The sequence below is a fragment of the Polypterus senegalus genome, chromosome 8 (genome assembly GCF_016835505.1).
Source record: "Polypterus senegalus isolate Bchr_013 chromosome 8, ASM1683550v1, whole genome shotgun sequence".
NCBI classification, from domain to species: Eukaryota; Metazoa; Chordata; class Cladistia; order Polypteriformes; family Polypteridae; genus Polypterus; species Polypterus senegalus.
The window spans coordinates 179,715,448-179,742,373 of record NC_053161.1 but is presented as its reverse complement, the minus strand read 5'-3'; the positions used below and the strand labels follow the sequence as shown (position 1 = coordinate 179,742,373).

The window sequence follows — 26,926 nt, the reverse complement described above, 5'->3', positions numbered from 1 at the left end:
AGCTACTGTAGCTATTCTGCTACTGTCTTGTCTTGTGAAATGCTACGGACACAGGACTGTTGCTGAGTGAGACATAAGTGTGAACTAGTAAGGAAACAGTGTAATCGCTAAGAGGAAGACAGTAAGTGTTATTGATTTTGGGAGTGCACTTTATGGATGTGTGAGTTTTCATTCGCTCCATTAGAATCACCGCGCGCGATTTGAATGAGTGGCAAGCGGCGCATTCGTGTTCGTTAGCCCCTCGCCGAACTTTGCTCGAGTGAATCCTGTGGCCACCCGCGTGCTGTTTCTGTACATTGGTATCTGCGGTTCATTTCACGTGGCTGACTCCCAAATTTTAATTCGTAGCACCAGTCACGCCACTGGCGGCTGTTCATTCCTTTCCGTGCGTTCCTTTTGTCGATTCCTTCTCGGAGACGGCAATTCCACACGTACGGCGGTTTGATTTCTGCCTTTTTTCTCTTTTGTTCATCCACGGTGTCCCGTTCAAAGACAGTCGCGGAGGTGGTGACCGACTGGTCATTAAAAGAATAGCGAGGAGTCAGATTAGTAAAAGTGAAAACCGAACTGGAGCCCATGACCGTGGAGAAGAGCCTTCGAGAATACGAGCTGAGAACAACAGTATCTGTATTTACACACACGGCCTCAAACCTGCTTAACCCAATGTACTTGAATGTGTGTCTTTTTTCCCCATTTAACCCGTATCAAATATGACAGCCTCCCATTGTTCAGTGCTAAAGTCAAACCAGTAATGTCTGTTAGTGAGTATTAGAGAAGTTAATAGAGATTTGTGGTTTGTGTTACTGCCTCACAGTTATGTCAGCATGAATTTGAATCTCATCCTGTTTTTTAAGTCTCTATGGAGTTTACATGTCTGCTGTTTTTATTCTTATTTTGTTCACTTCTCTAAAGGTTTAGTGGCCTGGCAAATCTATCTTGTCTTTTCTAACACCAATACCTTTCGATGAACAATGCATTAAAACTATGAAAACCGATTATAGATTACATTAAAAATGCACACAGAGTGGCGCTAACAAAAATAACCTAGTTTCTGTCTCAAATATTAATAACGCACATAGAATTCAGCTCTGCCCCTCCGAAACATTAAATATGGCACTATTAAATGTTAGAGCTTTAACTAACAAGAAGTTTTTATCAACAATCTTATTAATGATTTTCTAAGTGAAACGTGGTTTAGCTCAGATGGCGCGGCTGTTTTAATCAAATCCGTGCCTCCGGATTACAGTTTTACTCGTGCGGACCACCAGGGAAAAGGGGCAGCTTGGCAAACATTTACCTGCGGTTAAAGTGTAAAGATTGTTAGTTTTGGTAAACTTAAATCCTTTGAGTATCTCGCCGTTGTTATTCATGGAGATTCTCACGTTCTATGTTTTATCCGTGTATAGGCCTCCTAAATTTAACACGTTTGTCTTTGAGGAATTCTCAGACTTAATGTCAATTTTAGTTACGAACTATGACACACTCCTAATAGTCGGCGACTTGTAACTTTCATATCGATAATCAGTGTGACCTAAAAGTAAAGGAATTCATGAACCTCCTGGACTCTTTTGATTTGAGACAGCTCGTTAATCAGCCTACACATAAAGCAGGTCATACGTAAGACTTAGTGATTACTAAAGGACTAAAGTTGATGTAAAGCAGGTCATTGATATTGGTCTATCAGACCATTTCTTCTACTATTTAATATAGAAATAATGATAGAAAACATTCATGAGAAGCATTTTGTTAAAAACGCTTCTTTGACTCATCAGCTGCTTTAAAACTTACAAACATTCTAAGCAATCAGTCCATTTATAATGCCAACTATAATAGCGAGGATAATGTAAATAGTAAGTTGGAAAAATGTAATACTAAAGTGAGAGCTGCTGTTGACATAGTTGTACCTGAAAAGACAGTTAAAAAATCTTCTAGCATTGTTATTCCATGGAAGACCCAAAGAGTGTCTGATTTAAAAAGAACATGTCATAGAGCTGAGCGTAAATGGAGGAAAACTAAACTAACTATCCACTATGAGATATTGAAGGTTAAAATAACAGAATACAATAACACTGTCCGTCTTGAGAGGCGCTGCTATTTCTCTAATATTATAAATAACAATGCTAGTAATCCCAGAGTCTTATTTTCTGCAATTGATCATCTTTTAAACCCAGGTAACTCAAAGGGATGCCTCCAAAATACTTCCAGTGAAACCTGTGAGGCTATTGTTGTATTTTTCAATCAAAAAATAATGCTATTAGAAATAACATAGTATATCTCCCCAACACTACGGATCCTCCTAAACCCCAGTACTCCATTATAAATAAATTAAATTTTTTTCACCAGGATAGATTTACCTGATTTACATAGAATAATCTCTCAACTGAAACCCTCCACCTGCGTCCTTGACCCAATACCAACAAGGTTTTTCAAAGCAGTATCAGGCGTGCTAATTGATAGTATTCTTGATATAGTAAATTTGTTCTTAAATCAAGGGGTCTTCCCAGACTGTCTTAAGACTGCTGTAGTTAAACCCCTACTCAAGAAAAATAATCTTGTCCCCTCTGGTTATAAAAATTTTAGACCCATCTCTAACCTGCCTTTCTTAAGTAAAATTCTAGAGAAGGCAGTCATTATGCAGTTAAATGACCACCTCAATAAACATGCTATTCTTGATAAATTTCAGTCAGGTTTTAGAACAAATCACAGCACAGAAACTGCACTCGTTAAAGTAGTAAATGACTTGCGGGTAAATGCAGACAGAGGCCATTTATCTGTTCTCATCCTCTTAGATCTGAGTGCTGCATTTGACACCATTGATCACAATATTCTTAGAAATCGCCTTAGTCAATGGGTGGGCCTCTCTGGCAGTGTCTTAAATTGGTTTGAATCCTACCTGGCAGGGAGAAAATTCTTTGTTAGTTGTGGTAATCACAACTCAAAGACACATGATATCCGATATGGTGTTCCACAAGGCTCTATCCTGGGTCCGCTGCTCTTCTCAATCTACATGCTTCTGTTAGGTCAGATTATCTCAGGGCAACGTGAGCTACCACAGCTATGCTGATGACACACAGCTGTACTTATCAATAGCACCTGATGACCCGACTCTCTCGATTCACTAACACAATGTCTTACTGGTATTTCTGAATGGATGAATAGTAATTTTCTCAAGCTAAATAAAGAGAAAACTGAAATTTTAGTGATTGGCAATAATGGATTCAATGAGGTTATCAGAAATAAACTTGATGCATTAGGATTAAAAGTCAAGACAGAGGTAAAAACTTAGGGGTAACTGTTGACTGTAATCTGAATTTTAAATCGCATATTCATCAGACCACTAGGACAGCATTTTTTCACTTAAGAAACATAGCAAAAGTTAGACCTCTTATATCATTGAAAGATGCTGAGAAATTAATTCACGCTTTTGTTTTCAGTCGACTAGATTATTGTAACACACTCCTCTCAGGACTACCCAAAAAAGACATAAATCGTCTGCAACAAGTGCAGAATGCAGCTGCTAGAATTCCTAACTAGGAAAAGAAAATCCAAGCACATTTCTTCAGTTTTGATGTCACTACACTGGTTACCTGTGTCATTCAGAATTGACTTTAAAATACTGCTTATGGTTTACAAAGCCTTAAATAATCTCGATCCATCTTATATATTGGAATGTCTGACACCTTATATTCCAAATCGTAACCTTAGATCCTCAAATGAGTGTCTCCTTAGAATTCCAAAAGCTAAACTTAAAAAGTTGTGAGGCGGCCTTCTGCTGTTATGCACCTAAAATATAGAATAGCCTGCCAATAGGAATTCGCCAGGATGATACAGTGGAGCACTTTAAAAAAAACTGCTGAAAACACATTACTTTAACATGGCCTTCTCATAACTTAACTTTAACTTAATCCTGAAACTCTGTGTATTCAATTTATTATAATAACTATTCATGGTGTCTCTAAAATTCGTACTAACCTCAACTCTCTCTTCTGTTTTTCCGGTTTCTTTGTGGTGGCGGCCTGCGCCACCACTACTTACTCAAAGCATCATGATGTTCCTAAATTGATGGGCTAAAAGCCAGAAGTCTACATGACCATCATCATCAAGTCCTTCCATGAGAACCCTAAATACAAAGAAGACTTTCATTATGTTAGGTAGAATGTCCAGAGGGGACTGGGTGGTCTCATGGTGTGAAATCCCTGCAGATTTTTTTTTTTCTCCAGCCGTCTGGAGTTTTTTGTTTTTTCTGTCCTCCCTGGCCATCGGACCTTACTCTTATTCTACGTTAATTAATGTTGACTTATTTTTCTTACTGTTTATTCTTTTTTTCTACTCTTCATTATATAAAGCACTTTGAGCTACATTTTTTGTATGAAAATGTGCTTTATAAATAAATGTTGTTGGTGTGATTGTGAATGTGAGTGTACCCTATGGTGGTCTATAGCTGGCTCCTGCCCTGTACAGGTTTTCTTTCTGTACCCCAATAACTTCTGTTTGTGTTTGTTTTGCACTGGACCACGGTGGTGAGGTGGAAGTTAGGGTCCATTTGACTACTTATACATGTGATTTATCATACAGACCCAACCAGGCTGTGTGGGTCACCCCATGTGCCTATCTTAGGTAAACACCACTGTCAGGACTGGAATCTCTCTTTTGGCAAAGACCCACTTTCATTTAATTAGAATATTCATGAAGGTCAATAATGAGCTGCTTTTACTCTGGGCCCACTTTTTGGGGTTACCCATAGCAAACTGGTCCACCAGAAGCAGAAATGGAGCGTTAATAAAGACTGAGGCACAAAAGGCCTCCACCATGCTAATCTCACAATACTGGGTGGTGCTGCTGTTTAATAGTTTATTAATGTGTAAATTGCTAAAATATTTGTGATGTGTGCAGAGTGTTCTTAAACAAGATGAAGCTGATAAACTTGAAACTTGTTTCAAAGTTGTTAATAATGACAGTTATTTTGAACAATTTTGTCCCTGAGCATATCAGATTTGCCAACCACAGTTGCTGATCTGATCACTTGACCACGTTAATTTAAACAATTGTGCCAACCATTCAGCAGAGTCGTGCTCAACCCTGTTTCTAACAGCCAATAACATGCTGCTGATGATGCCTGTGGTGTACAAAGGTGTAACAGCTGTAGCTCTTCAGCAGCAATCTTCGCCCTTTATTCCCCATCCCCATTTTCTTTTACTATCTGAAACATGAAACAACAGAAAGAGGAGCATCTCTTATTTTTGTTAGGTTCAAAACCTGCAGTTTCTTATTCCTCTTCACTTAATTCTATGCCTTCTACTTTAGGGAAACATTCACTGGTTGTCTGCTCTCCTGTACACACAGTCTGCCCCCAAGACTAAAAGCAAAATTAAACCTGTTTAAATTTATCTTAGCAAATCACAGACTAGTTGAAGTTAAACATTGGGTGTCTTGCATTTTGCGGCCGTCTTTATAGGGACACACCGCCAACTGCCTCCATCTCGCTAAGATTATGTAAATGAATGCTGTGACTTAAATAATGGTTTTGGATTTTGCAAGGTGGGGCAATGTCACATTAGACAAGTTGACCAGCGATTTTGAGTTCCTCCTTTATATGGCCCTGTTTTTTAAAATAATCCTGAGGCCTAACTTGTATAAACCTTCCTTAACATTAACTATTAACAAAATTTCAGGACCTTAACAGTATTGAATATTCAATCAAAGTTGACACAGAACTGTGCAAGATGGCCTCCTCCTTCTTCTAGCCTGTTTGACCCTCCTTTCATTCCCAAATTCATTTTACAGCTAATGTGACATGAAAAGTGATGAGTTACTGTCTGACTTGACGTCAGCTTTAAGTAACAGGATGTTATAAAACTCAAATGTCTTTAGATCAGAATGATGCAGTATTAACGTAATTGATTCCTGTTTTTTTTCCATAGAGAGAAAAATCTGCCGCTTACTGTAACGTTTAAATGGCTGTGAAAGAGGAGACGTGTGAGGCTGACCTGAATATCATAAAAGTAAGGATCATAAATGTTAAGGAGGAGGACTGTGAGTGGGAGAGTGTCCACCCTAAACAGGAGAGTCTGGACATTAAGGAAGAGGACAGTGAGCTGGGGTCAGTGAGTCTTAAAGAGGAGGATGAGGAAGAGTGTATTAGTACTGAGATGGACAGCTGTAGGAGTATGGAGAGTGTCAAGGAAGATGACCTTCATTATGGAGATCAAGATGGAGCAGTGACCGGGTTAGTCTCTTCTCATAGCAGATACTCTTCATCACCTGAGTCTTCTGTCGGTGTACAATATGAATCATTACAATCTGACACAAAGGGGTTTGAAGACGTTTTATCTTCTACAACTGAGGAAGGTCAACCACCACCTAAGACGTCATCTGAAACAAGTAAGTGAAAAATAACAATCGGTGCGTTTTAGGTTCAAGGTTATGGGCCTGAAAGTGCCGTCTTGTTTTTTTTTAAAGAAACTTAGACAAACTTTCAAACTATATTAAACACTGCAATTTCACTACATTTTACACGGTTTAGGAATCTGCACTTCTTTCATTGTTTGTAACATTATCAAAACACTCTAAGACTGTCTTTGGCCAAAAAAAAAAAAAATTTGTGAACTCATTGGAATTTCTTTTATTTCTGCAATAATTGCTCCTAATTCTGTGGTCTGATCTTCAATTAAGCCCTAACACTGACAAACACAGTTGTTTTAAACTAAAGGCAAACATTGAGGCCCTTGTCATTCCTGAATACATTGTTTAAACTTGGGAACAGTCCAGTTTGTGACCTCCTGCCTTTAGAAACATTCTGATCCTCCTTTAGCTGCAATGGTCTTCACCAAACATATACTGCAGCTGCTACTCAGGGTTCAATTTCTTGCTTATTCATCGTTTCCAAAGTTTTCAGCTCCTTGATGTCTCAGGGATTCCTTCATTGATCAGCTGACTTCAGGTAAAGTCAACGAATCCCAAACTCTTCATTTTGATTGGCCGGTCCGGAACACCAGCTTTCTTATGTTTAAGCCTTTCTCTTGTTGACTTCTTCTTTTGTTTCAGCTGATTGTCTTTTTCATTACCTTACTTCTCTCAAGCTTTCAATATCATGACATCTTCTATCAGATTTCTTTGTAACAATTTTTAATTCAGTGTTACATTAATGATGGCATCCTGTCCTGGTCCTGCAGAAGCAAAAAAGCCCTAAACTGTGATTGTACCATGAGGTGATAACAATGCTGTGCAGTGATCTTTTAATTCCAACCCACTGTGAAATGTGGACACACACATGCTGACATGGAGATTCAGGCATTCAATAGACCCACACACCGGGCTAGGGGTGACATTTATAAAACTTTGCATGGAATTGAGTGCAAAAAAAAATGTAAAATATGTACGCTCAGGAAATCCGATTAATAAATGGATGTATGCACATTACTATAAAATTAACTTTTTGTAAAAAGTCATTTTTTAAAATATGTATATGTGAACACTCCTTTAATTGCCTCCCTGAAAACATTCTCCTATGGTGCCTGCTTATCCGTCGCCTCTTTATGCAATTATGATGCTGCAGAACTTCATTGGCTGGTAGATCAGCCTCTTCTTCCTGACACTTTGAGACCCCCACCACCTGCATTCAAGAATATCTGACTTTGCTCTTCATCTGAGATTGAAAGATAATACTTGTAGTTACAGTTCCTTTCCTCTGTGCTCTGTGGTTCAGGAAAGGTGCAGGGCAAAACTGTCTGTGCAGGAAGCCACTGTCACCTGGCACATGTGATGACATGATTGCTGCTATAATGAATAGGTCAGGTCATATGAAACACTGGGGGTTCAGCAGGTTACTTCACCATGTAAAGCAACATCACGTCTGTCAAAACATTGTCTCAAAATAAATGAATCATGGTTTGAGTGAGGCCATTTGTCAGGCACATCTTGGATGACTTGTGTATTGATGGATTGTCACTGCTTATGGTTAACAAAAGCAGCTTCAATCTTGCTAGGTGCCCTTTTTGCATTATAAGTGCAGTATAGTGTTCCAGTTCTGTTTAGGGGAGCTGTACACAGCTGCAGATTGACTTTTTGTGTTGGCAAAACATCTCATGTGTAATGAGTGTACACCCACACTGTATGAAAATGAGATATAGTGCATCAGTAGTCAGTTAATGGCTTCCAGCACAGCAGTCATAATGGAGTGAAGCTTGGCTGTGATACTGTTGAGCTATTGGCCAGTTCCCTGAGAAGCAACTAGCAGATATAAAGTGATGACAAAGTAGAATTTCTTCACTGCAAATATATAACATTAGCTGTCTTAACACTAGAGTTACCAGAGTCTACGAAAAAGCTTGTAGATCCAACCCACCTTAAAAACCATGCGCACTTCACCGCCAACGTCTTTTGTCATCTAAATGTGCTGATAAAGACAATCTGCAAGCAGCTGGCTATTCCATCCCCCCCACCGACGTGCACGAACTTCTCCCAGCTCATGCCTTGATTGATTATCTGGGAGTGAAATGGAGTTTTAGAGTGGAAATAATAGATCGTTATTTGGAACACACACATTTCACGTGTGTTCAGTAATCTGTGTAAACACATTGTTAAAACAGAAACTTTTTTTATATTTTAGTTATAAATGTTATAAAATGTGGTTAGATTTGCTTACTTAGCGCGCAGGGCGCTTACCGTGCTTCACAGACCCCAGCTTCAGATTCCCCGCTGGGGAGAAAATTTTTTTTTTTTTTCTTTTTAACCTTTGTCGCTCTGCCTGAACTTCCTGTCTATATAGTAATAACAGTAATTTTATTATTATATAGCAGCTTCTCTGTTTGCCTATCATATAGTGCCCTTCCTTCCTATCTATCTATATATCTATCCCCTTAGCTGTTTTTTTTTTTTTTATATATCTATTATACAGTGCCTATTGGGTGCCAAACAGGTAATTACAATGATTTTCAGAATATATAAAGTCATTACCGAATATTAAAATCAGCGTCAGAATATATAAAGTAATTCCTGAATATATAAATTTCAGCGATGGAATATATAAAGTCATTCCTGAATATATAAAGTCAGCATCGGAATATATAACCTCATTTCTGAATATATAAATTTAAAGTCAGATTATATTGATATTGATTTAAACAGGCACAATTTTAGTAAATTCAATGAGTTCCTAATACAACGTAATGAACTAAGTTAACAAAAACATCTTCAAAAAAATATTTAAAAAAAACCCACTGTTCAGTTAATTTATTCAAAATGATGTATGTGCTCTGCATTTTGAATACTATATTTATTTATTCTTTTTGTATGGGTGCATTTTTGGACAAACCTCACAAGCCGATCAACTCTGAGTGGCTTCTGTCGAAGTTTACCTTTCACTAGTACGAGTGAAATGACAGGCACGGAGATTTTATATATTCGGGAATGATTTTATATATTCCAATGCTGACTTTATATAATCAGGCTTTGACATTATATATAATCGGGATTGATTTTATATATTCCAACGCTGTCTTTATATATTCAGGAATGACTTTATATAATCTTACGCTGACTTTATATGTTCAGGAATTAGCTTTATATATTCAAATTTTGACTTTATATATTCAGGAATGACTCTATATATTCCGAAAATATTTGTAATTGCCTGTTTGGCACCCCATAGGCACTGTGTAATAGGTATATAAAAAAACAGCTAAAGGGGTAGATAGGAAGGAAAGGCATTATATGATAGGCAGACAGGAAAGCTGCTATATAATAATAAAATTACTGTTATTACTATTTAGATAGACAGGGAGTTCAGGGAGGCAGAGCGGCGAAGGTTAAAAAGGAAAACAAAAAATGTTCTCCCCAGTGGGGAATCAAACTGGGGTCTGAGTCAAGCAGCCTGCGCTCTGAGTCAGCAATCTTACCGGTAGGCCACTAAAACTGTTGTATCATTCTTGAAACTTTTGTGAAAGTGTTTATTTGATCTTTGGATTTCAGGCTTCATACATTATATAGTTTATGCCTACATTTTGTAACATTTATTACTAAAATATGAAAAATTTTCTGTTTTAACCATGTGTTTACAGAGATTACTGTAGAAACGGAACACACGTGAAATGCGTGTGTTCCAAATAACGATCTATTATTTTCACTCTAAAACTCCACTTGACTCCCAGGTAATCAATCAAGGCATGAGCTGGGAGATGGTTGTGCACGTTCTAAGTCGGTGGGGGGATGGAATAGCCAGCTGCTTGCAGCATGTCTTTAACAGCACATTTAGATGACAAAAGACGCTGGTGGAGAGGTGTGAACAGTTTTAAGGTGGGCCGGATCTACTAGTTTTTTCGTAGACTCTGGTAATTCTAGTGTTAATGGGAACTAAAATAAAATCTGTACATCATAGCTCTAATGTTTGAGGTGTCATGTTTGTCATATCAACGCACATTATAATAATGGCTTGGTGAATTGAATTATTCTTGCGAGTTATTTAGCTGGTTTGGCTGCCTTTTCCTCCTTTATCAAGGGTGTCGTCATTTCCCAGTTTCTCTGAAATGTTGTGTATGTATGGCTCAGAGTTACTGTAAATATGTTTGTTCCCCTGTCGTGTTTCTTTTGTAAATCTTGACGTTTGTATGGGAGGTTGCATACACTTGTTTCAAGTCCAGTTCTATGTGTATGCAAGCTTTATAAATGAGGCCTTCACTAGCCTATCTATAGATAGGTCTCAACCCAGGCAGCCTGACTCCAAACTCAACAGGAGGCTTTTGCATGCACAGGTCCAAAATGGATTGTTGGCTTAAATAGTTATAATAAAGCACACATCAAATGTCAGTAAACAACTGAAGGACCACCTCCCTAATATCAAACATAAACGCTGGGAGTGGTTCCTTTAGAAGTGACATTGGTGTGACCTCACCCACAAAATACAAAGATATTTGGGTAATCAATAAACAACACAATATAAACAAAACTTACATAATCAAAATGAAAAGGCAAGTAACATTTGAAAAATTTTTGAAAGCACTAAATAATCAAAGATGTTCTTTGAAATGCCTGTCCAAGGTTTATTTTTATTGCTCTTTGTTATAATGTCCCAGCTTTATTCTCCTCTCGCTTATCTCCTCTTGACAATCTTTAAGAGTTATCTTGTTGTGTTGTTGGGACAGCTTAACTGTTAGCTAAACTGACAACTTTGATGGTCTGATGAATGATCTCCTACTGTCCGTTACATTTCTTATGTTCCTTTTCTGTATGTTCACGAGCAGATCTTTATTGAGAAGCGACAGCTTTGCTAGCACCCACATTTCTTCCCTTTTATTTGTCTGAGTGCCTCCAAGCCACACCTCCAGTCTCTTCTCATTGGTTGAACACCTGACTTGACTGGACTGTAAAGGTTTAAATGACGTGTTTAGCATTGACAGTCCAGTTGTTTTTTGTGTTATGAGTTCAGGTTGATTGTGTTTGTCTGTTATTGTAGTGCAGTTGAAGATCAGACCACATTCTCGGGAGGAATTTGGGCAAAAATTCAGGATATTCCAAAGGGTTCGCAAACTTTTTCTTACATCTGTAAAGCAATTCAAATTATTTTTAAGATTTTAAGCACCCCTTATTTTGGAGCTGCTTAATCCATCCGAGTGTCCATGTCTGAGAATCTTTAGCAAACAGTCTTGTGTCTAGCCTGTTTGCGTTGTAATGTGTACTAGAACACAGAGACAAAGTTGGCATCCAGTTTTGGGTACATTTTGCACAAACATTAAGATATTGTTCTTTACACAGAGAACAACAGGAAATAGAATAAGCTACCAAGTAGTATGGTAGACAGTAGGAGTTTAGGGGCTTTCAAAACTCGACTTGACATTATTTTAAAAGAAATAAATGGATAGGAATGGTGAGCTGTGCTAGGCTGAATGGCCTGTTATCATCCAGAGTGTTCTAATGGAGCTGCAGACACCTGAGAGAAAATTTAAAGACTTTGTTGTTGCCTTAGCTCTTTACTTTATGTATTGCTTCATCTCCCTTTCTCTTGTACCTGTCCTTTTTGTGCTTTACTTTAGTATTGTTTAAGTTTTAATTCCTCCAGCTTTGACTTGTCTATCATTTAATGGTAAATGTTCAGGTTGCTCAGCTAGTGCTGTATTTCAGCTGATGGAAAGAGAAAGACATTGAAAGATGGAGTTTAGATTTTCATGGGTCTTTTTTACATACGCACTTGAGAAGTCTTGGTGTGTTTGAATGTTAATGTTATTTATTGATTGTCATGAGTATCAACTTGTTTTTAGTAAAGAGTTACTCCATAATAATCATGTCATTATTATGACATCATATTGGTGATTGAGTTAAGGTTGGCTTGGGCATTTCTAGAGTATTTGAAATTGCAGAAGAAGTCCTGTGTTTGTGCTTTTTCAAACAGATTGTTTTCTTTTCTGATGTCTTTGTTTGAGAATTATGTGGTTTCTTTCAGTTTAACTTTCAGTTCTCCCTTTGGATCATAGTTTTGGTATCCCCTGATTATCATTTTCTTCTCTATTTACAGTATACACATTATTTATCTAGTGGTAGAAACTGATTTGACCATATTCAAGAACTCCGGAGTAAAGACTACTGTAAGGAGCTCTGCACAAGATCTTGTGGTGTTTGTCGTGATGACCGCCCCAGTAGTCTTTGGAGGATAGCAATAGTAAGGGAAACTGTCAAGTTGAAGAATGAAGCCTTTCATTTAATTTTAGTAGGAACATCTCCTAAAGTGAATGAAGTTAATCAAAAAGGTGACGGATGCCTGCAATTGATTAATAAAAAAACACAGAATGAATAATTAAATAAGACTTAAATAAGACTTCATTTGCATACATGAACTCATATTAAATTTAATACACAGTATAACGCAACACATTTAATTTTAGTTAACATAGCACACGTCCATGAACCTTATAAAGGGCTGTATAAGTGAGACCGGTGTGTGATAAAGCTAACCAGTCCTGGTTTCACCTGCCACTCCTCATCCAGAGCAGACACTAATACATGTAATGGCTCTGATCTCGGGTTTCTTCATCTTATGATTTTTTTTCCTAGATTACTTGTGTTTCTGTGGGTCAGTGCATTGCAGTGGTGTGTTGTAAGAGTGCTCCATGACACTATCCTGCAATTACTGTTTTTACAAACTAAACTCAAGAATGTCTCATCAGAGCATCAACAAACCTTTTGTGCTTTTTGGTGTGACATATGAATTGTTCAGATCGGAAGACTCACCCTGGTTCTTGCATTCAAGGCCAGTGAAGAAAGCTCAGAGGAGTTTGATTGAGGCTGCCATGGTGGCTGATAACTCTGGAGCAGTTTCCGATGTTAATCATATGTAGGCCTTTATATCGGAGCAAAATATAGTTCTAAATGTGACTTTGAATGCATCAGAAGAGAGTAGGTTACCTGACCTTCATAGTGGTAATGTAGAAATTAGAAATGAAAAGCAGAAACTCCTGTCAGGTTTTATTCAGGTCTGTACTCAAGTGGAGCAGCATGACAGAGAATACATTCCTTTTATACCGAGACCCAATATCCCCATAAGAAGCTTAAAAGACAATAAGATGGAACAAGGAGAGGCAAAATCAGAATTATTGGAGTTCCATATAATAAGAGTGGGAAAATGTTTGGCTTTATGAAGAAATTATGGCTTTTTTGGTTTTCAACCATTTCTAATTTCAAGCCGGGCACATAGAATACATACCAGGCAAAGTGACATGTTACGTCCAGTTCTGACTGAGTTACTATTCTGAAAGATGCACAAAAAATTCAAATGTAACTTTTGAAGGATGGAAGGTCTACTTTTACTCCCAATTATTCAGACAACACCACACAACCAAAAAAGCTGATCAAAAAGGCTCCACAAATTGATCTTTCTGCTTTCCTGATTTGTCTGGCAAAGCTTCAGACTTCCTTCCCAGGTGCGCAGCAGCATTTCACTGACCCTCAACAGGCACTCGGTGTCCTTCTTCATGTCACTAGTGTTTGGCTGCTTTGAGTATTTTATGTATGATATACCAGTACCGCTTAGACATTTTCCTGAATATTGATTCATAATGGCTGCTTCTTCCTTTTTTCATGTATGTATTTTGTATGTGTACATACACATGTGATTAGAGCGTCATTGTGGGTTGTAAGTGGTCAGGACATGAGCCTTGCATGCTACACATACTCTCAACCCACATTTGTTTAATATTTGCATTCATGTCATATTTATCTTAAAATGTGTTTTTTCATATTTTCACCTCATTGACTCTTGAGTGTTGGGGTTAGGATGGGATTGTTTACTGAGCTCTCTCCATGTTTGCCCACTCATAATGTAAATGTGACACTGTTCCCCTAGCTGAGGCATCACCAGATGGATACTCATTCCTTCGTAAGTCTAGAGATTCATTCTAACAAAGTGCAAATCACATCTAAAAATTTAGGCAACATTACATCCTTTGAGGCATTCATTTTAAATATTAAAACAGATTCTAACACAATTATAGTGCTAGTCTACAGACCACCCGGGCCATATTCATTGTCCATTACTGAATTTAGCAACCTTTCATCTGATTTGGCTATAAATTATGATCACGTAGCACCGATGGGGGAATTTAATGTACATATTGATGTGGAAACTGACACTTTTATCAAATGTTTTACTTATTTGTTAAATTCAGTAGGATTTTGTCAGATTGTCAAATGTCCAACTCATAATCATAACCACACACTAGATTCAGTTATAGCTTACAAAGTTGAAATTCAAAATTTAAATTTTACTCCATTAAATGAAGTTATTTCCGATCACTACTTAATTAAATTTGATTTAGTCCTGCCCTTGCCCACGCACTCACAGATTACAACAAAGACAGTGCGACACCTAGATTGTAATTCTGCTTCAAAATTTATAGATACTTTTGAGTAAGTCGAGTGTAATTGTGGAAAATAATTTGGATCAGTTAACATCACATTATAATGTGACTTTGAGATATGCTTTGGACACAGTGGCTCCCCTTTAAGCAAAAGTGATCAAAGCACATAGAAACTCTCCCTGTTGTAATGAAAACACTTGAGCTCTTATATTAGAGTGTCAAACTGGAGCGCAGATGAAGAACAACAAAGCTACATGTCTTTCAAATTGCATGGACATGGAGTGTTAATAAATATAAAAAAGCTCTCCTTACAGCTTGCTCAGAATACTATTCTACATTAATAGATAGCAATAATAAAATTCCTCGGGTACTGATTAGAACAGTGGCTAAATTTAACAACTGGAAATTTAGATCAACAGTGCAAAATACCAACAGATATTAGCAGTGCAGACTTTATGAACATATTCAATGAGAAAATAAAAATATAAAATCCCTGATCTCAGCATCACAGTACAAACCACATACTAGGTTAGCAGACCCTGCCTCACATTGCATTCAGCACTTTAGTAATTTTAATCCTGTAATTGAGCAGGAAGTCTTACCTTTAATTTCTAAAATAAAACCCACTACTTGTTCCCTAGATCCAGTGCCAAATAAACTAGTAAAAAAGTGCAATGGATGTTCTTGCAGCGCCTATTCTTAGCATTATCAATAGTTCATTATTGCATAGCACAGTACCTAATGCACTAAAAGTGTCGGTCTTTAAACCATTACTTAACAAATCAGACCTAGACCAACAAATACTAAATAATTATAGGCCTATTTCAAATTTACACTTTCTCTCTAAAATATTAGAAAAAGTAGTCGCCAATCAGCTTCAGTCACACCTTACGCATTACAATTTATTTGAGAAATTCCAGTCTGGTTTCCGCACTGGTCATAGTACAGAAACGGCATTAACACGGGTTGTAAATGACATTCTGATATCCTCTGATGAAGGAAACTCCACTGTAATTATGTAATTAGACTTAAGTACAGCATTTGACACCATTCTATGTTACTGCACAGGGTAGAAAATGATGTTGGGCTTACAGGCACCGTGCTCGCTTGGTTTAGTTCTTATTTATCAAATTGATTCCAATATGTACAGAAATGTGCTGACAATACTCCATCATTATTCACAGAAGTGAGATATGGTGTCCGTCAGGCCTCAGTACTGGGTCCTTTACTGTTTTCACTTTACATGCTTCCACTGGGCTCTCTCATTAGGAAACATAATGTTAATTTTCACTTGTATGCAGATGACACCCAGTTATACCTTTCATTTAGATCAAATGAACTTTCTCTGACATCTTTAATTAGTTGTGTCAGTGAATTATAGGAGTGGATGGATGAGAACTACTAGTCTTTAAATACAGATAAAGCGGAGATGTTAATTGTTGGAGGGAATGATACAGATCACAACAATATTTTGTCATCATTTAACTCGGTTGGAATCACCTTTTAATTTTAATTTTACTGAATCAGCCCGCAATCTAGGTGTTATCTTTGACTCTAGCATGTCATTTATAGTGCATATTACAAAGTTGCCCAAATCATGTTTCTTACATCTTAAAAATGTTGGGAAATTAAGGTGCTTTCTAAATTAACAGGATTCTGAGAAATTAATTCATGCATTTTAGTTCTAATAGGATTGATTACTGCAATGCGGTGTTCCGTGAATGTTCAAACTGTTCTTTACACAGCCTCAAGTTAATCGAAAGTGCTGCTGCAAGAATTATTACAATAACAAGAAAATATGAACACACAACTCCAGTTCTTAAATCCTTACTCTGGCTAACAGTTAATTTTAGAGCAGATCTCAAAATCCTCCTTTTAACATATTAAGCATTAATGGCCAAGGTCCGGCTTACTGGTCTGATCTTATCATGACTTACAAACCAGAACGCAGATCTCAAGATGCTGGTCTGCTTATGATTCCAAGGATTAATAAAATAATAGTGGGAGGTCAAGCTTTTAGTTACAGGGCCCCTTCGGTCTCAGCTTTTAAATCCCGGCTGATGACTTAACATATCCTGTCTAGAGCTGCTGATTAACTGTACAGGCTGCATCTCTGTTGTTAGTGTGGACGAAACTCAGACCCGACAGCAGGTGCGGTTATAAAGCAGCTTTATTTTCAGAGTCACGGTGAGAAGAGTTTCAGAAAAGCAGACAATCAAATATACATGACAGCATCAGGGCTCTTCTGAACCCCGTCTGTTGGGTGGGGTCCAGTTTTATACCCCTAGAATGCGTAATTTAATATCATTATAAAATATAATAGTCAACACTTTATTATACACAATCCTTGAGCCCCTTCAACGCCCCTTGTGCAACTTGATTTCTTGGCCCCTTTTGTTATGGCGTTCAGATGTAAGCTAAGGGAAAACGTGATAAGGCAGACTCATGTGTGGAATGCTCAGACCTTGAGTCCTTTGCACAAATATTTTTCTGTTTGCTAAAACAAAGCATGCTGTTACTTGGTTTCGTAAAGCTTACTTCTCAGACATGAATTATTACAAGGGAACTAAGAGAATATTTGTCTTCCACATTAGTCATTAGCACTAAAACATAAGTAACATGATAAATATGATTGAATACTAACCCTAACTTATTCTGTTTCTCTTCTTGGTACCCAAATGTGGCACTTAGTGCCATGGGCCACCTGCCAAGTTGTTTTGCCTGCCTAAGGTAAAGTCATCCCTGATGGAGGATTGCAGGAATTGTGGGGTAGAGGGGTCCTTTCATCAGATTGGCTGGCCCAGCACTGTTTCAGCCATTGAATGGCCAAATGGGAAAGGCAGCTTGATGGATTAGGTATCCAAGACTCTAAACAAATCCAAATCATATTATGTGATATCATCTACTGTTAAATTCTGCTCCGTCCTTGTAAAATTTTTATTTTTATACTGTATTAAGGATTTGTTCATTGTATTGTATTGACACCCACTGCATGCCCAACTTACCTGGATAGGGGTCTCTCCTTGAACTGCCTTTCCCAAGGTCTCTTCCATTTTTTTTCCTTACCGTCTTTTTTGGGAGTTTTTTCTTGTCGTCTTAGAGAGTCAAGGCTGGGGGACTGTCAAGAGACAGGACCTGTTTGAGCCCATTGCAAGACTTTTTTGGGATATACAAAAATAAATTGTATTGTATAACCTGTTGATTTTTTACCTGTGTTTTTATTTGAGAGACCTTGGTTTAGTTTTTTGCATATACGGTTTAGGGGTGGGATTCTGCAGTTACTGTCTACATTATACATGATTGCTGGTGGGGCTACTGGGTTAACTCGTTTGGGCACCTTGTAACATATTTCATTTACAGTTCTCCTTTATTGCTGTTCATTGTTTTACTCTCTCCTGTCTTATCTCAGTGTCTTCTCTTTTACTTGCAGGCACTCAAGTGTTGCTGATTTATTATCTTTGTGCTAGACTGATACAGTCTGTTTTCAATATTCTTTTCTTTTGGTTCATTGAGCTGCCTCCATGTGTTAGTGTGTGGCAGTGTCTTTCTCGGCCACAAGTAAAATATCATGGAGCTTTGGACCAAGTTCACTATGTTGTGCCACTGAAGTTTCTTGATTCTAGAGGTTTTTCAGAGGCAGGTTTTGTGTTGATGGAAATTGATTAGAGAAAATTCACCTGTGTTGCAGTCTATGTCCCACATCCATAGAATAACACATTGTATTCAACCATTCTTTTCTTTCTCTATATTCCAAATAATCATAGGTATGGGTGCAAATGCATTTATTAACTCCCTGCTCGATGAATCTACTTCCCTGATTAATCAGCATTTTCCTCCCTCTTCACAGGCGCTTGCCAGATTTATTATGAATCTAAACTCGATTGATGTATTTGTATTCTTGTCCTCGTTGTCTGACCACTGCTGCATTACGTTTCAGCTATTTCTCCCCTCATCAGCATTTTCATGCAGATTTCATTAAACAAACCTCTGCTAAACTTGAGGAATTTATAACACTAAACAAAAACTCTGTTTGAGATCCACTTTGTGTTTGACTGGCTATTAAAGAGCATATTCAAAGCCTGACTATTGCTAATGCCTCCCAATATTGTCACTCGGCATACAGTAATATTGACAATCTTGAGAAGTGTCTGAATAATCTTTTAAATACACTCGTGTTTTTCTGATCCAGTCCACAAGCTCAAAATGACGCTAATCAAAGAGAAGGTAAATGACCAGCTTGTGCAGAGTTGAGAATTCATTTTTATGTACGCAGTCGTTGCTATTTCTCTGGCTGAGCGAGATGTGAGCTCTTAGAGGTTGACAAATCTCATCTGTGCAGTCTATGTCCCATATCGAGCAAAAATATAGTGGTAGTACAGATATATAATTTAGATAATATCACTAACTACTGCTTGGAAATTAATAATTTTTCTTAAGCTTTCCCCTCTGCTGAAGTCCTGTCTTCAAAGTGATTGATGTGTTTTTAAAATTTTATTAATTTTCCAAAACTTTCAAAAATGATGCTGCTTTTCTAGAGGCTCCTATTTTAGCTGAAGAAATGAAATCCATTAAATGCATTTTTAAATCAATTTGCAACAAAAAAGCCCTTGCCCCAGGTGGTATGAAGACAGAAGTATATTTCACATTTCAGCCACAAGTGTCCAGTTTGCTGTTCCAGGGTAGGTGTCACGTGGGTCTCTGGGATTTTTCAGTGACCTGCGTGTTTTATTCATTTAAATTTTACTCTGTTCTCATTGTATATTAAAATGATTTTGCTTTACTATCCTCTGCCTCTTTTTAAAATCAAATTAAAAAAAAAAAATTATGGAGTCTGGTGGCTTTGGACTAATTGTTTACAGAGGCTCCAGTCTGTGCCTCTGCTGTCTGTGCTGCATTTCAAACCGGACGTCATACTTTTCCCTCGTCGGAGATACATCCATCGTGGGTCCTGCTGGAGATTCCGAATGGTTGCTTCGAAAGGAATTAACTCTTTCTATTGCGACTTTCGGCACCCTCCATGTAACACAGATAGGAATGCTGACCACAGTGTCTTGACCAGCTTAGCTCGGTCGACTAACACCAATGTCAAATGCGACAGCAACATTGTCAGCTTCAGTCTACTGAACATCCGCTCACTCACGAGCAAGGGACATCTCTTTCAGGATCTCCTTGTTGACCGTAAGTTTGACTTTCTCTGTTTAACCGAGACTTGGTAGCAACCTCAAGGCTTTTCACAACTTAATGAATCCATCACCCGGGGTTTGTTTACTCTTGTCAACCCCGTGCCTCTGGTGTGGTGGAGATGTTGCGATAATTTATTGCGAGAAGTGGAAAGTGCTGCTGTTGCCTGTTCCTGCTGTTAGCTTTTTTGAAGCAACTGTGTGTTAATTGTCTGGGCCAGTTCCTACCATCATTGCAACTGTCTACCGTCCTCCTAAATCAAACAGTGATTTTTTTGAACGATCTTGCTACCTTTCTTGACCATTTATCTACAATTACTCCAAATATAATTCTGCTGGGGGATTTTAATATACATCTGGACAATATCTCTCTCACTAAAGACTTTTTATCTTTCCTGGACAGTTTTGAATACCAGCAGCACACTGATGTTCCTACCCATTGTAAAGGACACATCTTGGACCTGATCTGCTGCTCTGGTGTTGTTCCTCTCGATCTTACAGCAGATGAACATATAACCGATCATTTTCTCCTTTCATTCAATGCTAAACTTACTTTTTCTGTTCCTAAGCTCCCCCGTCTCATAGCTTTTCGTAACATTAAGAATACAGTCCCTGACAAAAGTCTTGTCGCTTGTGTACAAATTGATCTGAAGTGCCGCTAAAATATATTTCTAATCAAGATTTTGTTACAAGAAATGGGTCATTTTAATCCCATCAGCTTTTGTAATAATGTTTCAGTGCAAAACGAAACTGACAAAAAGTATTCTAATATTCACAGCTTGGTGTAAAGCCCATTGAGTCAATTTTTGGCAAGACAGGAGTGTTGTCGCCTTGTCATATGAGCTTCACCTGTGACGACTAATGGATCAATTAGGGTCTCAGGTGTGTATAAAAAGAACCCCAGTACACTAGACCTTCACATCAACTGCAACTAGACCTCTGCAAACCTGCCTAAGATTCACCCTGAGACTAAAGTGTTGATTATCAAGAGGCTGAAGACCAAATCCACTGCTGCTGTGGCAAACACCTTCAATGTGTCTCAGCGTCAAGTTCAGAGGATAAAAATAAGATTTGAAGAGACTGGAGACGTTTTTGACAAGCCCAGGTCAGGAAGACCCCGCAAGACAACTGCTCGAGAGGACCGTTTGTTGGCTCGAAAATCCAAGGCCAGCCCATTTTCCACTGCAGCAGAGCTCCACGAGACCTGGTCACCTGAGGTCCCTGTGTCAACCAGAACAGTTTGTCAGATTCTGTCTCGAAATGGCCTCCATGGTCGAATCAGTGCCCATAAGCCAGCACTAAACAAAAGACAATTGAAAAACCGTGTGGCATTTGCCAAGGCCCACAGCCTGCTAAAAGGATGGGCGCTGGAAAAGTGGCAGAAGGTGGATTTTTCAGATTAATCTTCTGTTGAATTACACCAGTCACCGCAAATATTGCAGGAGACCTACTGGAACCCGCATGGAGCTGAGATTTACCCAGAAAACAGTGAAGTTTGGTGGAGGCAAAATCATGGTCTGGGCTTAAATCCAGTATGGGGGTATGCGAGGGGTCTGCAGGGTGGAAGGCAACATCAATAGTCTAAAATACCAAGAAATCTTAGCTACCTCTTATATTCCCAACCATAAAAAAGGCCAAATTCTGCAGCAGGATGGTGCTCCATCGCATACTTCCATCTCCACATCAAAGTTCCTTAAAGCGAAGAAGATCAAGATGCTCCAGGATTGGCCAGCCCAGTCACCAGACATGAACATCACTGAGCATATGTGGGTAGGATGAAAGAGGAAGCCAAAAAATATTGATGAACTCTGGGAGGCATGCAAGACTGTTTTCTTTGCTATTCCTGATGACTTCATCAATAAATTGTATGAATCCTTGCCAAACCGCATGGATGCTGTCCTTCAAGCTCATGGAAGTCATACAAGATATTAAATTTGGATCTCACAGCACCACAAGTTAATTTGCTGACATATTTTTGGATTTGCAGTAAAGTTGTTCATTTTCTGTATAAGCGACAAAACTTTTGTCTTGCCCAAATTTGACCTTTCTGTCTTGATTAAATGATAAATCTTTTTTCAGTGAAACTAATTTATTTCAGTGCATTAAACATCATTTGGGAGGGCTTTAGCTTTTCATATGAGCTATTTTCTAACACCAGTTGATTAATTAAAAGTTAGATTAATAGCAGGAGTTTCTACAAAATAGAGAAGAGACAAGACTTTTGTCAGGGACTGTATTAACTTGAATTTGCTGTCTTCTAGAATTGATTCCCAAATGGACTTTTATCATTTATCCACTCCCATACAACTGATCTCATATTATAACACTTGTCTTAATGGTATTCTTAATTCTCTTGCTCCGCTAAAAAAATGATCTGTTTCTTTTTCTGCCCCCTGGTTTACGCCTGAACTTCGGCTTCTGAAAGCTAAGGGCAGGCAACTTGAAAGGTTATATAAAAAATCTGGACTCTTTGTCTACAAAGAGATGTATAAAAATCATGTACTTAAATACAAGGATTGTATAGCCCAAACCAAATCTAACTATTACACTCAGTTAATTACTTGTAATACAAGTAACTCCAACTTTTTATTTCTCATTGCTTAATAATGTTAAACAACCTCCAGATTCTTTACCATCTCACCTTTACTCAACTGCTTTCTGTAATTCTCTTATGTCCTTTTAATTAGAAAATCTAGAGGATACATCAGCACCTCGGTCCAGATCCTCTCTGAATTTCTTCTGAACTACTACTCGCCTATTCAGTCTTTCTTCTTTCCAGCTTCCCACTTCCTCTGAAATCTAAGATCTCATCTGCAAATCCAAGTCATCTACTTGTCAGTTGGACCCCCTCCCAACAGCTCTGGTTAAAGCCTGCCTCCCCTCTTTGGTCCCTCTCATTTCTGCCATCATTCACTCTTCTCTTACTACTGGTATTATTCCCTCATCTTTTAAAACTGCTGCTATAACCCCAATATTGAAAAAACCTGGTGCTAATCCTACTAACTTCAATAATTTTCGCCCTATTTCTAATTTGACCTTTATCTCCAAAATTCTTGAAAAAATAGTAGCTATCCAACTCCACTCCCACTTATCTCATAATAATCTGTATGAAAAGTTCCAGTCTGGTTATCGCCCCCTTCACAGCACAGAAATGGCACTTGTTTAAATTACCAATGACCTTCTTACGGCTGCTGACTCCGGTCTAATTACTATTCTCATCCTCCTTGATCTGAGTGTGGCCTTTGAAACTATATGTCATAACACTCTCCTTATTAGATTATCTCTGATTGGAATTACCCACACTCCACTTGATTGGTTTAGATCCTACCTCTCATGCTGCACTCTGTTCATTCAGCTTCAAACTTTCACATCCCAACCCACTGCTTTTACTTCAGATGTGGCTTCTTTTTATTATTTACTTTCTTCCCCTTGACAATATTTTTCGTAAATATAAAATAAATTTTCACTGTTCTGCTGATGACACCCAACTCTACCTTGCTAGTAAACCCACCTTTTCCTTTTTTCCTTTCCACCACCTTCACTTATTGACTGCATTGCTGAAATTAAATCCTGGTTTTCTTCGAATTTTCTTAAATTAAACAAAAACTAAGGTTCTCCTCATTGGTTCAAAATCATCACTATCCAAAGCCAATATCTTTCTCATTACTTTTACTTTTTTTACTTAATAGCTTTGTTGTTTCCCCATCACCTCAGGTCAAGAGTCTGGGTGTCATCCTCGACAGTACTCTATCTTTCCAATCTCGCATTAATAACATCACCCTGTCTACTTACTTCCACCTACGTAATATTAATTGCATCCGCCCCTCCCTCACTCCCCATACCACTGCCATTCTTGTTCATAGTCTTGCTAGTTCTCGGCTGGACTATTACAATTCACTCCTCTTTGGTCTCTCTAATAATTCTCTTCATAAGCTTCAGCTAGTCCAGAATTCTGAAGCTCGCGTCATTACTCGAACCTCCTCTGTTTACCATATTACTCCAGTCTTGCAGCAGCTCCATTGGCCCACGATTAAGTTTCGAATTGATTTTAAGATTCTGCTATTAACATTTAAGGCCATTCATAACCTTGCCCCTCCATATCTGTCTGACCTTCTTCATGTTGCCATTTCCTCCCGTAACCTTAGATCCTCTTCCTCCATCCATCTGACCGTCCCTCTCACCCGACAAACCACCATGGGGAGCAAAGCATTCAGCCGTTCTGCTCCCAAGCTCTAGAATTCATTACTTACCGAGCTTAGAAATATCAAATCATATTCATCCTTCAAATGTAAACTTAAAATGCATCTTTTTAAAATTGCTTTTTCTTTATTATTACAGTGGTTATGTTTGGTTTTAATTTTTATATTTTCTGATGTTTTTAGTTTTTTATAACTGTCTATTTATATATTGTTTGTTTGTTCGATGTCCTTGAGTTCTCAGAAAGGCACCTTGTATAAACAAAAAGTATAATTATTATTAAATATTAAGACACATTCTGTTTAATAAAAGTTCATTTCAAATATCTCGCATAACACACTCCAATGTAATGATGGGTGATAATGATTATTACTTTCTACCTGCAATAATTAACAATATATAATGCTATAATAGTTCAAGAATGTGCTGACAAAATGTTGCCATTCTGTAATGTAGTTAAAAAAAATATATATATATATATCAGTTATAGTCTTGTTGATTGTGCCTGTCACAAGTGATCTTTTTATTTTACTATTAACTTCTTGGCTCCTATAATTGTGCTCATGTGATGAGTAGTTGCAATACAAATGGGGAAAAAAATGAACAAGTTGATTCTCTATTCATTTGCTACTTAAGTCATACGATTGCTTATGCTTATCAAAGTTTGTTCATAAACCAATATTTATTTAGTGTTGTAACATATCAGTATGAAAGCGGTGGGTTAAAAACTAATTTTTTTTTTTTTAACTTTATTCAGGAATAAAACTTCACTGCTGTTCTGAATGTGGCAAACAGTTTACTGAAAGAAGCAGTTTTCGGCGCCACAAAATAATTCATACAGGACAGAAGCCATATTGCTGTTCTGAATGTGGTAAAAAGTTTATACAGAGAGGCCATCTTCAGATCCACCAAAGAATCCACACAGGAGAGAAGCCGTATGACTGTTCTGAATGTGGTAAACAGTTTTCAGATAGAAGCAGTTTTCAGCGCCACAAAAGAATTCACACAGGACAGAAGCCATATTGCTGTTCTGAATGTGGCAAAATGTTTTCACGGAGAGGCAGTCTTCAGAAACATCAAAGAATTCACACAGGGGAGAGGCCATATTGCTGCTCTGAATGTGGAAAACAATTCTCTTACAGTAGTAATTTTCAGATACACATTAAAACTCATTCAGGAGAGAAGCCATATTGCTGCTCTGAATGTGGCAAAACGTTTTCACAGAGAAGCAATCTTAAGAGCCACCAAAGAATTCACGCAGAAGAGAAACCATATGACTGTTCTGAATGTGGTAAAAAGTTTTCACAGAAAAGGAATCTTCAGAGCCACCAAAGAATTCACACAAGAGAGAAAAAAATAAAAGAAACTCCCCCACCTTGTCCACAGATGAACACAGTACAAAATGCTAAGCAGTAGAAGAAAAAAATCATAAAGTTTGATGAAAACAAAAAAGAACAAATTGGGGAAACTACAAGTAAAGTGGTAAATACACTGCCTACCTCCAACAGCCTCATGTGAACCAGAACTTGCTCATGCATGGCTTATGAAGGGCAAACTGAGACCAAAAGATGTACGCCTCATCATAGGTGCACAAAACAGTGTCTTGGACACAAAGTGGTTCCGATTAAAAGTAGACAAAAAAATAACCCATAATTGTCACTTCTACCACAAAGAGCTAGAAACAGTCACATATCTTGTTGCCTGGTGTGAGGTACTGATTGCTGAAGGATTATACACTGCACAACACCACAAAGTGGCCAGGCTCATTCATGTGAAACTTAGCAAGAAGTACAACTTACCAGCAACAGAAAGACACTGGGACCACAACTTACCACAATGGAAAATGAGGAGGTGAAGGTCACTTGTAGCACAGTAATACTGACTGACTGAAAAATAGAGGCCAGAAAACCAGATGTAAGAAATCCTGGATAAGAGAAGTATTAGTTCCTAGGGACGACTCAGTCCTAAGAATAGAGAGGCAAGGAAGAAACAAAATACGAAAAAGTTCCCTCCTGTTTTGAAAGTAAGCACACAAAGAAAATTTGGAAGAGTTAAACCTGAGAGAAACTGAATTGCTGTTCTGAATGTGGTAAACAATCTTGGCACAGAAATACTCTTCTGATGCACATTGGATGTTTTGAATGTGGCAAACAGTTTTCATGGAAAAACGTTTACTTATGTAACACATTTTCATATAATCAATGTAGCTCAAACTGCTTTACAAGATGTAATAAGAAGGAAGTTAATATAAAACATAAACAATATTAGGCAATAATATACAGTATGCAACAAAGGAAAAGGAAATGTTGAATGGCCAAGTGGAAAGAAAAAAAGCAAAAAAAAAAAACTCCAGTTCGTCCAAAAAGAAGAAAATCTGCAGGGGATCGAAGGCTAAAACACTGCCCGGCCACCTCTAGGCATTCTACCTAACATTGTACCTAAATCGGTCCTCATGGTTGACATACTTCACATGAAGATATTGATGATGATAGCCATGTGGACATCTGGGAGACCCGCCATTCAGTCCATAAACACAAGGCAGTGTGGTATGTTGATCAGGATGTGGTGGAGCACATGGTCACCACAGAAGAAATGGAGAAGACAGCAGAGAATAGTACAGATTAGTATGGAACTGCACATCCAATGGGACAATGATAATCCAGTGTCCATATAGACTAATAAGGATAAAACTAAAATGTAGCTATG

The 26,926-nt window shown here is 37.9% G+C and overlaps 2 protein-coding genes across 2 annotated transcripts in view; one reads left to right on the top strand and one right to left on the bottom strand.

Annotated features, from left to right (window-relative positions):
- Nucleotides 1-26,433, top strand: LOC120533534 (zinc finger protein 239-like). The gene is made up of 3 exons (XM_039760469.1): nt 1-121; nt 5,922-6,381; nt 24,978-26,433. The coding sequence occupies exons 2-3, from the start codon at nt 5,955-5,957 to the stop codon at nt 25,634-25,636; spliced, it is 1,086 nt and encodes a 361-aa protein (XP_039616403.1). The 5' UTR covers nt 1-121; nt 5,922-5,954; the 3' UTR covers nt 25,637-26,433.
- Nucleotides 1-26,926, bottom strand: part of LOC120533513 (gastrula zinc finger protein XlCGF17.1-like) — a 249,868-nt gene that overhangs the window by 177,101 nt on the left and 45,841 nt on the right. The window lies entirely within an intron of this gene.

Coding starts and splice junctions, on each gene's coding strand:
- LOC120533534 (XM_039760469.1), top strand. CDS start 5,955: ATGGCTGTGAAAGAGGAGACGTGTGAGGCTGACCTGAATATCATAAAA. Junction 6,382..24,977: donor TAAGACGTCATCTGAAACAA/GTAAGTGAAAAA, acceptor AACTTTATTCAG/GAATAAAACTTCACTGCTGT.